Below are 17,927 nucleotides of genomic sequence, written 5' to 3'. Positions count from 1 at the left end.
TATGCAGCAGGATCTGATTATTCTTCATAAGCACCAGATTTCATCCCCGGTTGTTGGGATGTGACAGTCTTTTGTGTTGTGTGTCGTGTTTGAAGTACTTTTGTTTGTCTGTTTGGTCTTTTTAGTTTTATGCCTTGGCTTTGTCAGTTTATTTTTAACTTATGAGTTTGGTTATCCCTTTAATATCTGTCGATTTCCTTCACATATACATCTTTAAAATATTTTTTTTGATAAACTAGCAAATAACATCCACAAAAAACCTCAATTTGTCAAAATTTCGTTTGTTTGATTGTTGCTTTACTACTGGAACGTAAAAGATAAACCAGCAATCACATTAATTCAGAAGAAGACTGATGTGAATTAACAATTAGTTACTTTCTATTTATTTAGAAAACAAGACAGTAACATTATTTCAATTTTTCTTAATAACAAAATATATCCTTATCCAATAATTTGAAGGTCGTCAGGGTACCTGAAAAAAAAGTGAATCATAATATCACTAACGTGAAATAACATGCATAGATAAGTTTGAATATTATGAAAAATTTCGAAGAAATTGGTTGTTTGTATTAATTTTGTGGTGTATGAAGAAAGGTATTTACGGACACGTAAAAAATCAGTTAAAAAATCAAAATTATGTCTCCTTTGTCATACAAAATTTACAATCATTGACAAATATTGACCTAATAGAAAAGTTTTTGATAAAACAAGGTAACAGTTTACTAGATAATAAACATAGATACTTACTTAAGTTCACAAACAAAATATTCTGTTTCTAAGCAGGGTTGGTCATTCCATTCCCAATTATGATCATAGTCCATTTGAAGGCAGTCTTCGTGTCCGTGATAATTGTTCGGCTTTCCACTTGCCCATGCTGTAAAGTTAAATACTATGTTGGAAGAAGCCCATTGCCATGTTCCTTCGATCACATCATCTCTTCCTCCTATCCAGTAGCTATGATCTGTTAAATATTTATCAGTAAAATTTTAACTTTAAAAAATATGCATTATTCAACATTCCTGTAGTTGTAGAACACTAAGAAATCCATTGTATGCTGAATGTGTACTGATTCATATGTTAGTCTTATATACATGCTTTTTTATTAGTTGTGGGCTTTTACATATATAGCTATCAGTAGCTGCGAGTACTTTCAGATCTGTTCTTAGTGTATGTTTGTTGTAGGGATGTTTCATTTATACCTGTAACGACACTTTTTTGTTTTTGTCAAAACGAATTTTAATCTTGGTGATTTTGACAGAATATTTACTTTGACCCTTCGACAAAATATTAAAATTCAAAAAACTTAAAACACACTTTATCGGGAAAATTTTATTGGATATATAGCAGTTTGACGTCACTTAATTTGATCATTGTGGAGCTTGGTGTTTCCTCAACCAGCTAATGGTAACCCAACTGTTTGATCTGTATTACCTTACAAGGATCAGCTCATTTTACAGAGTTATCTCCTTGTATTGGAATGCACCATCTTGAAACCAGAAAGCAATAATAAAATGCCTTACAAAGATATATGATATAACGCTGTGTTTGGAAGCGTATTTATATGTTACGCTTTTTGATATGTGCGGTATGTGATATCTCTGCGACTATTTTGTATTCATACAAGCTACAATATAGAAAAGTCCCTAGTCAAAATTATAGATAAATGCATTTTTCAAATAAAGCAAACATGTATTTGTATACCTGTTATTTGTACAATAGTTGGCAAATTGCCAGATGAAACTTCTATGCTATGACGCTGTGTTTGGAGGTGCATTTATATGTTTTACTTTTTGATGTGTGCAATTGGTTATATCTCCACAACTGTTTTGCATTTATGCAAACTGCAAACTATATAGTAAAGTCCCCTGTCAAAATTATGATATATGATTTTGATTAATTGTCCAGTTGAACAGTAAATTGTAAAAATACATACGTTTTCCAAAATCTTTAAAAGCTTTAATTAAGTAATCTGATTGTTCTTTACTTTCTATTTCAGCAAGTCTGGCATTATGTGCACGACAACTATCCTAAAAATTTTTTTTTTTATACATTAGTCTCTTCACGGACATTGTTTCATGATATAAGATGAAATCATTTAATGAACGTATTCAAATGGTCATTACATGTATCACCCGTTCTAAATTATTTCCCAAACTTGCAAGTTTTCAGTGCACTGCCACCGCGGTCACACGCTCTAAATAATTAATTACTATCAATCCTGTCTGTATAGTTACTCTTGGTATTGTATCAGCTTCAGTAAACCTACATATATAACATGCCATCAAACTGACATAGGTGCTTTTATTGGAAACAAAAAATAAATAACAAATTAGCATACTTCATTTTAAAGAGTAAAGTTACAAATTGTCTTGGATGCTTCATAGATATAAGAACATGTGGTATGAGTTCCAATGAGACAACTCTCTATCCAAGTCATAATTTGTAGAAGTAAACCATTACAGGTCATGTTCGGTCTTCAAAACGGAGCCTTGGCTCACACGGAACAGCAAGCTATGAAGGGTCCTATAAAAAATGCTTGCTCAGAACATTGTATTATTTTTTAATCACCCTCTTAAGAACTATAATAGGATCCGTTGGTATAAGATGCCATTAAGACGATGAAGTATCTAGTTATTGCAGTTAATTTCAGAATAAACAAAACATACTTCAATATTTTCATTTTGGTGAAAAGTAATTGAATATCATGTCAACACACACATCTAACATACCTCTGCCAATATCCAGTTGTATTTGTTATCGCTTAAAAAATAACACGATTTATCAAAATGATGCCATCCGACTGGACACTGAGAGTGTATCGTAGCTAAAATAAATAAACATACATGTCTCAATATAAAAACTTCAACGAAAAAACAGGTTCATATATATATGCAGTTAGTCTACCAATTCAAATTAAAACGAATAATCGTTCATATCGAATAAATGTATCGTGTTGTCATGTTAACTCGCATGTATAGTATTACACTTTATTGCTTTGATGTCACGAAAGTAAGAGGCAATCAAGTTTATGAAATAATGAAAAATTAATATTTTATTCATATCTTGTAAATAGTCTCGGTAGATCTGTATGAAATCCGCTTTCTGAAATGCGATATTTCACTTGCAACTGTACGTGTCTTTTCGTCAGTAAAGAGAAATTATTCAAATGTGAGCTTTCATTTTATTACGTGGGTTAGTAGGATAAGGAATTAACTATGTGATTATTATGCTTCTGATCGGTTATTATGCAAGATTTGCATGTATTTGTTTTATAAAGGAAGGAATGTTTACTGGCATCAACAGCGTGTGTATGAGAAAAATTACTGTTTTTATCTTACCGAACAGTTTGAAAACTACAAGAATGTGACACAAGAATACAATCCCTGAATACTCCATTGTAAATAGAAGTTTCATATCTTATCTGATCTAATTTACGGCCTTGAAATTGCATGGATTCTTGTTGAACCCTAGATTTTACTAACATGGATATATGATTTTAATTGGAAAGTAATTCATGTATTGGATTGTTTTTTTTAAACTTGGATTGAGGCTTCGGATTTTAACAAAAGGGAAGTTATTGAGTTAATAACATAAACGCTGCACCAGATTCGCATTTCGACAATTAATGTCTCTTTATTGATACTCGAGGCCAACTGTTTGAAAATTCAAAGTTTATTAGAATTATGAGGAATTCTAATATGACGTCCTTATTACGCTTTGTAAACAAAGCCGTGTTCTAATGAGCATAAAAAATATATTTGACACATGCGCACGAACTTTACTGTATATATAATCGTTATTTCCATCGTTATCCTTTAAAATGTATACATTTAAGCAGCTAGCATAAACTTTGATTATATATTTTTTTATAAAAAAAACATACATTTACCCTGCTCGTGGTTTTTAAACTTATCAAATATGAATTGTAATGCACGGACTCCTCGGGGAGGAAACGGGAAAAGCCAGACGTTTTTACGGTATTTTCGTACGCTTCGACCTATAAAAATACTGCATTTGTCCTATTAGAATCGAAATAATTCCTTCATATCATGCTCTATGCTCATTTTAACATGGGTAGGAATTATATTTGACCACATTTTACACCTCGCTAACGCTCAGTGTAAAATATCGACAAATATAATGCCTACCCATGTTAAAATGAGCATAGAGCATGACATGAAGGAATTATTTCTTAAATATAAACAAAAAGGACCAAAAAGTATAGCCAAAGCCAGGTAAGGAATCAGAGCTTTGCATGAGGGAGATACATTTCTTGATTTTAAATATTTTTTTTATTTTTGTTACAACAAATTTTGATAACGAAAAATCCGTATATTCAGAAAAAAAAGTAAGAGCTACTGGGCTACTGATACTCCAGGGCACTATCAGAATAACACTTGTGAGCTAAGATCTGCTTACCTTTCCGGAGCAGATGCTATAACCCACAGTTTTCGATAGGATTCGTGTTGCTCAATTTAAAGTTTGTATTGATTGTTTTGTGGACGACTTAATTGGTTTATTTTTTGTTTGTTTTTGTCACTTGTTTTTATATTCAACTAATGTGTTTTGAATGTCTCTCGGTATCTACCTCTCTATTTTTAAAATTCAATTCATGTGAAGAATTCTATAAACCACGAATTATACGTGGCGTTTTACTGATAATTGATCCATTTGACATGTAGAACTGTTAATCATTTCATCTATCCAAAGATTTGTATAGTAAGTATACTATACAAATTCTTGATATACCCAACGAAACAAACAATTTCAAAAGAAAGTTCGGTTCCTCAGGGGGACGAGTGGTCAACACTAAGGTTGAGAGTTTGAATTCCTTACGTGCCGTAGACTCCAAACTTAATAGACTATGATTGTTAGTTTATATCTCCGGTCATCCAGTTTCCTTCACCAATAAAAACTGACAGCCGCAAAATAACACATAAGTGTTGAAGGTGGGGTAAACACCAATCAATCAATAAAAATAAAGTAAACCTTTTCCCTGCCATACGAACTATCCAGTCTATTCATAAGCACTACCTTTGAGTGCAATAGGTATGGTCAACGAAATTTGACGTTACGTAAAAATGAACTGTATGTCATAATGCTAGATTGTGGGATTTGAAAGATGATCGGCGTCAGATCTATTCCAACTCCGTGCTTATAGGGTTTTCCACAAGAACATAAACAAAAACATAAAGTAATATCAACTGATTGGAACCAATAAAAAGAGATAGTAATAAACTCGTCGCCAATAGTTTATTTAAATTTGTAGATGTTCTTGTCAGAATATTTGCACTGTTTTTGTACTTTTCAGTGAGATTATATATTTCATAATGAGTTTAATATAGCGTTGATTTCGAGGAAATGAACATTGCAATGACCTTAGAAAGTCATCAATTTCCTAACGATTAGCCAATGGAAATGTCGCAATATAGGAAAATCAAATACATGTCCATGCGATAAAAAAAATAGAAGGTCAAAACATTAGGAAAATGTGTACTTTATCAATAAACTCATCATTGATACCAGGATTACAGTTTTTATTTCCACCAGACGCGCGTTTCGTCTACAAAAGAATCATCAGTGACGCTCGGTTCAAAATAAGTTAAAAAGGCAAAAAACAGAATAAAGTTGAAGAGCATAGAGTACAAAAAAAAGTCCTAAAACTTTTGCCAATACAGTTAAGGTAGTCTATTTTTCAGGTAGAAAAGCCTTAGTATTTCAAAAATTCAAAGTTTTGTAAACAGTTAATTTAGGATTATGTAACTATCAATGATAATGCATGCCAACACAGCAGTGCTGACTACGGGGCTGAAGATACCCTCAAAGAATAAATTTTAAAGCTCCTAAGGTAGTGGTATCGACCCAGTGGTTGCATTATTCGTTGGTTTTTTAAAATATCTTTTCCTAGCCTTTAGTTGGTATAGTCGTGTGTTTGTTTTTGTCAGGTTTAATGGACTTGACATTGATTCTAACTTGTAGTTCGGTTTTTTTTTGTTAATCTTGTCTTGCACAATATCAATAATAATAAATTTTGTTGATGTAACCAAAAGTTGTGTTCTTTATTAACAGATACAATTTTGCCTACATCTAGCAAAGACCTTCCCTAAAACCGGTGGATTATCCTAAACCTAAAGTGAGATGTGAGTCTGATTCGTCATTTTTGTGTTAACTAAGAAACAGCAATAAATTAATTGTATGTCTCGAATGAATGCCATTTTTGTTTCGATTTCATCATTGTTTTATACTTCTTCCGTCGCAGTCTTTGCGAAATTTAGCATGTTGTTGTAAAGACATTATGATATAAAGTCATCACAATATATAACTAGATTTGTAATTGCTAGTAATGAAAGATTGTACCCTCTTCTCGCCACTGCCAGGGAAAAGGTAGCAAATTTTATAATTACAAAGTCAAACAGCGCATTCATGCCAATTGTCATTTTCAAAAGTTTCGTTAAGTTTGCATGCCTGATTTTGAAATGATTGACATGTTTGCTGTTTTCATTGTAACGATGACTATTTCTAAAAGTATAAAAGCAAACATCACGTTTGCACATTTTATGTTACTTATCCCTACAGGATTGATGAGTTCCTTGTAATATTCTATAAGAAATTGCAGATTTAAAGTTTTTTTCCCTTAGAGTCAATGTTAAATCTTCGCCCTATTTCCATGCTTTAACAGTATCATAGTTCCGTCAAGATTGGTGCATAGAATTCACAGAAAAAGTTATGACAAAAATGTGTGGAAGAAAAAACAGAAATATGGTATAACAATATTTCAATACAATTCCGTTCAGGGTGCTATAAATATATCAATGGGACAATTGTATGAAAGGTGTTTTTTTTTTTATTAAATAATTTGTTTAAGCATTTTTAAGTTTTCATACCTGTACACTTAAAGTCATAAGAAACCTCAAATTAAAAAACAAATCTGCATATATTTTTTATAACTAAATGGATAGTTTTCATTATACAACTTATGTACATATACTTTTTTCTGAGGAAAATTCTTTAATTTGTCCACATTTAGAAGAAGTTTACTTACTTTTTTTCATTGCTTGCTTCCAGGAAGCAATTCGCCCACATATTTTCCGTATGCATAGTGACCCGAGCGTAACCCTCCTCGTGAAAAAATCCGGTGACCACAATACGCATGGATTTGTCATTGAAATAAACAAATATCTAATTATACATGTTAAACACGTGCTCAAAACCCATGCTTTTTGTGACAATCGGCAAAACTCGGCTTCAAAACACGACATTTAATGAGAAGCCATATTTGTTAAATCATAACAAACAGAGAGAAAAAAATGACGATTATATGATATATTTGCGAAAATAATGATAAAATTGTGCACAGAGGACTAAGTTTATGATGTATACATGCATTGGTTCAAGAATTGGACAATCACCATTTTTCACCACTCACTCGTTTCATATGACTTTAAGTTCCTTCTGACACAAATGCAGTACCAATAATTGTAAATAATAAGGAATAATCTAAGTTAAAAATGATTTATTTCTAAGATCTGCGTGTTTTACTGTTCATAAATGTGCGCTTCGTTCTGATTTGGTGAATTCAACCCCACATTCAGTATGGCAGAGTTTGACCATTTTTTGGAAATATGTCGATGTATGGATCTTCGTCAACAAAACGCAACATACATACTAGGCATAGTGATCCTTGTCCAGTTAAAATTTTAGCACATCTAACGCATCTTGTTAAACTCAAGTGCACACAAATGGTCCTCTCTTTTTCGCGCTCTGAAATTAAAACAAAAACTGAAATGGCAACATATGTATAACGGTTACATGTTGTTTGTGATAATCTATCGGCCGTCCCACTGTCTATATAACTCTGATCAGTTCATTTAAAATAAAATTGCATATCACGACTTAGTGACGTAAAACACTTTGACCTGGCCTTAATAACTTTGACTCGCACATATTAGCGACGTCATATACTAAACTGCGGCCAAGCTTCGCGAAAGGTCGTGCGACATAGTCAGTCAAACAAACTTTATTAGATAAATTCTCTAAGGAACGATCGTTTTCATTGGTCAATTCAAACCTTCGACCTCACACCTGCGAAAATAGAACACATGTACTATAACGTTGAATGGACTGATTAATATTCACGTAGCTGGTCAAGGTCGTTTAAAGGTTCCATCGTCGTATTCGCATACTTCAATTCTAGCTTTTATAAATGTGCATGTGAAATTCATTGGTTTTATAATTTTCTGCAATTGGTAGTCAAGTTTAAACTTTTAAATCTTAACAGTTAAAATATTAAATTTTAATGTCTCCTCTCTCTAGATCAAGGGACGACATCAAAAGTTCGACATAGGATAAAAAAAAACTCAATTCACATATTTTTCATTGACTTCCCCAAGTTGCTTCTCCTGCCTTTTCTCTTACTCAATGGACTGGATTAATTAACGTTGAACTTGAAAAAAAAAAAAAAAATGAATCAAACACTTTTCATATTCTTTGCCAAGTTTTCGGTATTCGACATAGAATAGTGATTTTTTTCTGAATCCGTTTACTTGAAGAAACAAAATTTCCGAAATTGTAAGTAAAAATCCATATGATGTAACCAACCACGCTTTGTTAAGAAAAAACGGACATGGCCAATCATGGCACAGTGGATGATTAAATGTAGTTTATAAACTCCAACGATATACTTCATGAGGTTTTGCTATTCTCGGTTGAAAAACGAACGCAAATTATATATTGTAAATATTAAACCGTTGGTTTTCCCGTTTGCATGGTTTTACAATAGTAATTTGGGGGCCCTTTATAGCTTGTTGTTCAGTGTGAGCCAAGACTCCGTGTTGAAGGCCGTACATTGACCTATAATAAAATTGAGAATGGGAATGGGGCATATGTCAAAGAGACAACAACCCTACCGTAGAAAAAAACTACAGCAGAAGGTCACCAACAGGTCTTCAGTGTAGCGAAAAATTCCCGCACCCGGAGGCGTCCTTCAGCTGGCCCCTAAACAAATATATACTAGTTCAGTGATAATGAACGCCATACTAATTTCCGAATTATACACAATAAACTAAAATTAAAATAATACAAGACAAACAAAGGCCAGAGGCTCCTGGCTTGGGAAGGCGCAAAAATGCGGCGGGGTTAAACATGTTTGTGAGATCTCAACCCTCCCCCTATATCTCTAGCCAATGTAGAAAAGTAAACGCATAACAATACGCACATTAAAATTCAGTCCAAGAGAAGTCCGAGTCTGATAGACTACTATCAGTTAACAGACATGCCAGCTCCAGACCAATAAAAATGGTTTACTTTTATAAATGTTTTTTGGATGGAGAGTTGTCTCATTGGCACTCACACCACTGCTTCCTATATCTATGTAAATAGAAACAAAAAGTTTTTAAAAAAAGCGTTTATTCATTGAATCATTTAAATGTATTGATTAAAAGGTGAGTTTCTTCTTGTACATGCATTTAGTCATCCTTAATTTCTTGATATTTTGTTTATCAGTTTATCCTACACGTTTTGTTTTGTATTTCATTTGAAATACGAATACATACTACATATACTTTAGCGGATAGTCCAACAATGTTATGCAGCTCTATTCTTACAGTATAAAATTAAAAGATAAATGTTCATCGATTTAAAATCGAAAACAGTACATTTATATTTAAGAAAGAAGATATGGTATGAATGCCAATGAGACAACTCTCCACAAGAGACCAAAATGACAAAGAAATTAAAAACGATAGGTCACCGTACGGCTTTCAATAATGAGCAAAGCCCATACCGCATTATCACAGTCAGCTACAAAAGGCCCCGAAATGACAATGTTAAACAATTCAAACGAGAATTGTTCCTTATAAACTACGACATTTCTCACAAGTAATATTTTAGTAATTAGTTCTACACATGTAAAATAAATAATCTTCGCCGATGTAACATTTCAATTTATTACAACAACATACCTTCACTGAATTCATTCAGGTGCACAAATGATACGATTAGAGTTTTTTTGTTTCTATCCTCCGTTTATGGTACGCTTATAGCTAGGCTGTGTGTATGTTTTATAGCATGAAAATAATAAAAGGGGAATGTCAGTGTAACCCCTTATTAATTATTGTAATGGATCAGTATTATGAGATACTTATTATATGTGACTACGACATTATTAGGATTATAACCTATCGTCAGTATGAAAGAAATTAAAAGTGGTTCATAAAAGCGGCACATGTATTTTATTTTATCCTTTATATTTCTCATCATGCCGGGTACAAGATAATTGAGTTGCTGCATGCATAAAGTCTGAACTTAGAATATTACTTAAAACAAAATATCAGTATAATATATTTTGACCCTACTATTTGAAGTTAACAAAACATTTATTTAATTCTTTTGACCAAAGGTTTGTAAGGGACGACACCAAAAGATCGATGTAGGATAAAACACTTAAATCAAATAGTTTGGGGGTGGGGGTCAACATTGCTGCAAGTTTTGTTAATCTAAAATCGATTTTACATATATCCCTATTGGTCAATCAATTTTTTCCTAAATTAAGTTAAGAAAGGGGGTGTGGGGGTCAGTGAAAACACTATGTGAATTAAGTTTTTTATCCTTCATTGAACTTGTGATGTTGTCCCTAAACTATACAAATCATTGTTTTTACGTTCGTAGTAACATAGTAAATTCCATTGTCGGTCACCTGTGTCAATTCACGTGCACACTGACTACATTGTTGTTGTATTTAAATCTTTCGGCAAATGAAATGAGACGTAACAAGTTGTTTGTTTGTGATACGCCAGACTGTTATCAATGAACTATCAAATGCTAAAGTTGACTGCATTTTAGTATAATATTTAAACCGACGTTGATAAGTTTGACCCGAACCTATTTAAAAGTTATCTTCTGGTTTGCTGGTCAAACAAAGAAAACGCTTCTTAATGATGCAAAAACAGCCCGATAAATTGATTATCAGGTTTTATCCTACAATTGGGTGTCCAACTATACAGATACAGCCCTACAGATATCGCTATGCTGTATCTGTATACTATACAGATATCGCTTCTAAGCTCCGCCCACTGCCGGACTGAGTATTGTTTGAACTTGTTTGACCTCTGTGTATTCCAGTTGCATTCCAATGACGAAGACAATTGTCGATTTCAAAACATGAATGTGTATGATTGTGTTACAAAATCAACCTTTTCAATTTCAGCATGCATGTTAAGTGAATGTCAAGTCTGAAGCGTAGGACAACTTGTACACTTCTGTTTCAAATTTGACAATGTTTTGTTATTTGTTTTTAATGTTGAAATTAGTTGTTATGTTAAAATAGATAATTATTCACCTTGAGCGATGTATTATGGTTGACCATTCTAAATTCTTTTTTTGCGAATCCGTCTCCAGCGTAATGTGTGATTTTGATATTACTACGCAGGCCTCAAGGGATTACAAATCGAAAATAAATGTTAAATATGTTAGTTTTTGTGTATTTCAAAACACAAATAATATACAAAATTAATTGCAGGATAAAGACAATAACTGTTTAGTGTCTTTAAATATCAGCTGTATTTGTACTCGGCTCGAAACAGGTGTAGTAGCTCGCTAAAAGCTCGCATACACCTTGTTTCCTAGCCTCGTACAAATACAGCTGATATTTAAAGACACTAAACAGTTATTGTCTATATTATCTGCACATTGATATTGTAAAATATAATGAGCTGCTCGACACAATATGTTATATAATTGGTACATGGCTCTACTGATGTACACTGTCACGACATGTTCGTGAACTAAAACAAAATCTATAGTTGTATCACTACAACGGGTTTGCTGTTACGAGATGTATGTCAAATAAAACATAGCCTTGCAATATTATATCCTTACAACCCTACTGCTTCACGTATTGAATAATCAATATGAGCAAATGTATAGTCTAATATTAACTGTTTGTGTTCAGTTTATACATACGTTTTCCGAAAACAAAGTTGTCTGTTTTTCCAGACTTGAACTTCAGATCTTCATCCTGAAAGAAAAAAGTAAGCAACTTCTTTGTCAAAAGATTTTACCAGTTCATACATTACATTTTAACTCATTGGAAGTACAGAAAACGAACTATGTTCTGTATACAATTATGTAAATGTAATCGCTTAGATAACAGCGAAAAGCTTAACGACAATAAGTTTAGTGAAATGTCAATAAAGTTGAAACCATAACTTTAGATAAAAATAATTTCTTAGCTGAAAAATCACAAATCGTCACCGCCTGATATTTTTCTAAATCGCCACAAAGTACCTTGTGTTATTTATAAAGGTATACATGAAAACAAATATTCTGAGACGAGTGCCTGTGGCTAAAACAAATAAAATCCAGATCCAAACTATAAAGTTACAAAATAAAATTGGTATGATTGCCAATGAGTCATATCTCAACAAGAGACAAATAACACAAACATTAACATCTAAAGGTCACTGCATGCCCTTCAACAAGGAGTGAAATCCATACCACATAGTCATATATAAAAGGCCCCGATATGACAAAGGCTATTCACAAAATGATGAACGAAAACAAATACCATATACAGCAACAGACGAGAACTACTGAGTGACAGGCTCCTGACTTGGGACAGTTTGACTAACCCTTCCCCTAACCTAGAACATTGGTGTAAGAGTACCATACAAGAAAAAATATTTATATCAGTTGAAAGAGTACTCATCAGATGGATACATAGTTTGACAACTATAATTAATTTTTATAAAGTAAATAACAAATTAACAACTTACATATAGCACTAATTATTAGTATGTGTCAGTTGTTGTTATGTTTCTCACATAATTTTTTTATGTAAAGGTAATCACCACACAATTGCAATATGGAACTGAGGAAAATCGCATTTACTTTTAAAAAAAATCAGCTATATTGTAGGAAATTTTGCACTTTTTTCATTATAAAAAGTGCTTCGGAAATGTGAACTGGTCATTTTTTTTTTTTAAATATCTTTATAGATAAAAGTTTATTTTAAAAACTATTGTAATCTTGTCATTGTTACTAACAGTTGGGACCTACAAAAAAATCATGTTAAATCATTTATAATGAACTTATATATAATCCTCGTTAGCAAAGGGTTACGATCCTGATTCCTCCTCTACACGATCCACAGTTCCCTCATCGCCACATGGATCGTAACTTTTGCCTAGCGAAAATGGAGACTATAATAAGTTACGACATGATTAATAAACCCACTAAAGACAAATATGTATCGTAAGGTGATCTTAGGACACATCAATGACTTGTATAGTATACACATGTCCTATCTTAAAACCGCTTCGATAAACTGGCTCTTTGTCATAAATATTAAAAAAATAAATACTTTAATACTTTTAATTTAATACACTGAGAAATGAGATACACTCATTTATTGTAAACAATCTCTACATTGTATTGTCAGTAAGTGTATAGCACACATTAGTTTACTTTCCATAAATCGATACATACCTTTTAAAAAATCGAAATAAAAAAATTCAATGGCAACTTCGTACTTTAAATTAGTGGTGGGCTCTTTACATATAAAACCATCGTGACAGTGAAAAAAAATCTTTATTGATGTTTAAAACTTTATTTACAGAAAGCGCAAAAATGAGTTAAATAAATAAATAATTTAACAATATCAATCAGATGACAATAATACAATTGTTAACATAGTAATAGTCTGGTAACTTTGGTGCTTCAGAGACTAAGTGTTTTACGATTATTGGAAGCTACCGGGTAGTTCTGAAACTGTAATTTCTCCCGGGAATGGTCGCAGTCCCTCGAACAGGTGGCTTGTAATAGTTGGTTGACTTCGCTGTTCCGGAGACTAGGAATTTCAAAACTAGGTGTCTCAGAAACAAGGTGTCTCAGAACTACATTGAAGGTGTCTCAGGAACCTATGGTTTTGAAGCTTTTTCTGATTTGATAGATTTTGAACGGTTATAATTGTTGAGTAAATCAGTTTGGACCTCGGAGTCAGTCAAAGGATTAAGCATAAATTCAGTTTAAAGTATTCAAACTACTACGTTTTGATACAAAGTTAATTGTGTAAATATTGTTGTTTCTTTATTAAGTTTCAAAATTTAAAGGGTTGGTCTCGTTATTATAAGTAAAGCTAGGTTTTTGAGTTAATTATTAGATTGATATTGGAGTATCCCAGATTCTGTGAAAACGGATACGAACAGATAGTTTATAAGCCAAACTCGTTACAATTATAGTATTCCGAGCAACTCTAAAGTAATAGTGCAAGGTCGAATACTTGTCACCAGTAGCTAAATGTCTTAAAGTGATGGAAAGTTTAAGAACAGGCGACAGAGATCTTCTTACTAGAATATGTCTTCTTGATTCCTTGACCGACCCTGTTAAGAAGTTCATCAAACATATCTGGTGGCATTTTAAATTAAACAAAAGGTTCATCCTCGATTTGTAACCCGTTCATCAACTGATCATAATGAAATAACCGGGGGCCCCATTTCGGTGGAGGACGAACAGTACTTACACCGTCTAAAATGTCTTCTTATTCTTCATCGTCGCGCTCTCAGTAACAATATCAAGGCCTGGACGTTAAGATTTTGTACATGTGTAAATGATTGTAGGAGAATTACTACATGTACATGGTCTTGTGTTTCCATGGTTCAATTGCAATTAATGTTTCGAACAAAACCTGAAGAGCTTTTAAATATTTTTTGTGACAATGAAAATCAGATTTGACTTGAACTTTAAATGGTCGTAGTCAAAGAAGTCAAATCGTAAAGAGGGCATGATGGAGACGACATAAGTGTGATAGAATTGTACTACTGTCTTGAACAGAAAGGTATAAACATGGTATAGTCGTAGTTGAAGTCTAGTTGGGTCGCGGTGAGAACGAAATATATTCAGATCGTCGTTAACTCGCAGTATGAGCGGCATGAAAATGTAAATTTTTGTTTCAGTCGAGTTGCTTCTGCGTCCTCATTACGCTTCTTAGACAACGATCCCTCTACGATTATACTGAGAGCTTTTAAGAATTTAATATGACAATGACAATGAGCATGATGATCGTATTATGAACGTTGTCGAGTCGTATGAACGGAGTGATGAGGACGGCATTGGCGTGCTAAAATCGTACTATGGTCTTGAACAGCGTGGCATGAGCGTGGTATAAACGTGGTATAGTCGAATATGAAGCGTGCTTTGGGTCGCGATAAGAACGTGATGGTCGTAGTGAGATCGTAGTAAAGTCGCTGTGAGATCGCAGTCCCTCCGACTAGAATCGCGCTTTCGCTACGCTCTCGCTACGACGGTACAGCAACCTTGCGAGCTTACCACAACCTTACTGCGCTCTCATTACTGGAGTTTTTGCACTATACCTTCCCTTTCCTCAGTTAACTTATGTCTAAATTCAAATATGGTTCTCTTTTTTTTTACCTTAATAATATTTGGGATGATCACAAATAAAAATGTTTACCACATAACAAGATATAAGTATCATTGATTACTATTTAAATTTAAATTGTTACTTATAACATATGTAGAGATTTCTTGTGAAATAGGACACTACATGCATGTATCAGATTTAATAAAAAGTAATTATACAAAACAAAATTTGGTTATTATGTCTAAAATTCTTTATAAAAACCTGGGTTATATTCCTGTCTATGTGTTTCTGTCAAAGGCTAAAAAATGAAATCAAACCTAATCTTAGTGGAAACTGAATATTTAAGTGTCTTTATCATAGACCAAAAGAATCTTTTTAAGGCATGATTTTGACAAATTTTGAATCGACGGACGTTGCGAAACACAATTGAGTTGATGGTTCGTGTTATCATTAATTTGTATTTGCTCTTGCCGATTCAGAGCTTGGCATATTGTGTGTACATCTGTTTATTTTTTTACCGTATTTTGACCTCCAATTTTTATTTTGTGTTGGTGAGTACCACTTAAAATGAGAAGATGTTGAATAGAAACGGAAATTTTGCAAAGACCATCTACGGAAAACTTAAGAGAAACACGATCAAACATATTATCATGTTGTGAATCCAAAATGTACCCCCAGTTTATCAAACAATTATAATTTAAAATATGAACTTGAAAAGGTCCTTAACAAGGTAAGATTCTTACTTATGTTTCCTCGTAAATAATGCATTGTTTAAAGAACTTCCTAGATTGAACAGTTTTTACAAATATCTTACATCAATAATCAGACATGTCAGAAAAACGACAACACACAATTTCTGCACAATTGGAAGTGTGCGGTAATCTATATTGATAATGTATTCATGAGTAGTTTATATTTTTAATGACAGAGAAGTTTGTTTGTTATGACGACACAGTGCATGCTTGATTAGTGAATTCACTTAAGTAAAAATGAATATTAATTTGTATTATTGCTTGTAGATAAAGTTTTACTTTTTACATACAATATTCGATAATTCCATTGACAACAACCGTTAGAGGGAGTTAATTATTCAGTGCTTTGCAGTCGAGTTAATATGTATACGTTATGTTATTGAAAATCTCTTGCAATGTAACTTGCTTCTATGTGAGAAAGTATTAGGAATGACACACCATTAAAAGTTATACAAATGAAATATATCATTTAAAGCTCTGCTTATATATTTTCAAAATTAAGGGTTACAATGCCGGTTAAAAGTATATATATTACATCAATTCCAATATATAACTAACATGTATAGTGTATAGTTATAATTACTGTATTCGTTTAATTAAAAGCTGGTCAAATAATTCCTTTAAAAAGTAAAATAGAGAAATAACTCCAAGCAAAATTCAAACAAAAATCACTTATCAAAAATTAAAAGTATGTTTCAAATAGACCATCGCTTTTTTTGTCAGTTTTAAGGGTTTTACGTGTGTTCTGAAAGTGTTTGGTTGATTATTTGGATTCGGTTGTTGGTGTATGGTGCTGTCCTCTCGATTCATGATTTCAATTATTCTTTGTCTGCATAATTCATTTAAGTGATCGCGAATATATTATTGTTTGCATTCATGCTTTCATTTTTGCTAAATTTAAATGTGCTTTGTTTTTCTTTATTGATATATTGGTTTGTTTTAATATGGATTAGAATAATTACACAATGTTGACTGTTGTACCCCTATTTTGTTTACATTTTTACCTATAACGTCAGTATGTTTTGTTAACAAATTGTCGTCAATATGATTGAATTTTATGCAACTGTCATACAAGTGAAGGGTTAAGCCCGCTATAAAACCAGGTTTAATCCAACATTGTCTAAGGAAATGCCTGAACCAAATCAGAAATAAATTAGACAGATGTTTTCCATTCAATTGTTGTGTTTGACCTTCTGATTTTATAATTTGATAACGGACTTTCCGTTTCAAATTTTTCTAGGAGTTCGGTGCATTTTTGTTGTTTTCAGTTTTTTATATAGCTCATCAACAACAGAACCTTGCTTTTATTACAGAATGCAGTGATTTACGTTTAATAATATTATCTTTATTTAAAAATGAGCATAGAAGACTTGGTATGATTTCCAATAATCACTACCCATAGACTAAAGGACAAAGAAGTTAACAATTTAAGATTATATGCTTATATTCAGGTGAATTTTTTGAATGATTTTTAAATTGAACTAAAAATAGTTATGTATGACGTGTACAGGAATTATACCTTTAAACTTATATAAATGAATACTTGGTACTGGATCAGCTGATAAACGACAAAGGAGTATATATTATTGAAGAATATTAGTCCAACATTAAATTGTTCAAATTACGGTAAGGTTTTTTTTAAATAACAACAATAATGTTTGCTATCAAATTTAATTTCAAGTTTATAACTCGTCTCACAAGAAACTTTTTTCAGAACTAGTAGTAGTTATAAAATATTCTTAAACAGCTTTGGACATGTTAAGAATAAGCGGGAGTGTCGATAACCTTAAATATTAATATGA

The 17,927-nt window shown here is 32.4% G+C and overlaps 1 protein-coding gene across 2 annotated transcripts; it reads right to left on the bottom strand.

The window, feature by feature from the left end:
* Nucleotides 1-399: 399 nt before the first annotated feature.
* On the bottom strand, nt 400-7,159 carry LOC134705113 (perlucin-like). 2 transcript variants are annotated; one of them, XM_063563874.1, is made up of 5 exons: nt 7,043-7,159; nt 2,730-2,824; nt 1,934-2,027; nt 748-961; nt 400-472 (listed from the first exon to the last, which is right to left on the bottom strand). In XM_063563874.1, exons 1-5 carry the CDS (start codon nt 7,050-7,052, stop codon nt 442-444), a joined length of 444 nt encoding a protein of 147 aa, XP_063419944.1. In that variant the 5' UTR covers nt 7,053-7,159; the 3' UTR covers nt 400-441. The 2 variants fall into 2 exon arrangements, with proteins under 2 accessions (XP_063419944.1, XP_063419943.1); XM_063563873.1 differs by lacking the exon at nt 7,043-7,159 and adding an exon at nt 3,339-3,427.
* Between the last annotated feature and the right edge of the window lie 10,768 nt (nt 7,160-17,927).

The sequence above is a fragment of the Mytilus trossulus genome, chromosome 2 (genome assembly GCF_036588685.1).
Source record: "Mytilus trossulus isolate FHL-02 chromosome 2, PNRI_Mtr1.1.1.hap1, whole genome shotgun sequence".
Lineage (NCBI taxonomy): Eukaryota > Metazoa > Mollusca > Bivalvia > Mytilida > Mytilidae > Mytilus > Mytilus trossulus.
Note: the sequence above shows the minus strand (reverse complement) of the source record. Positions and strands in the feature narration are given on the sequence as shown.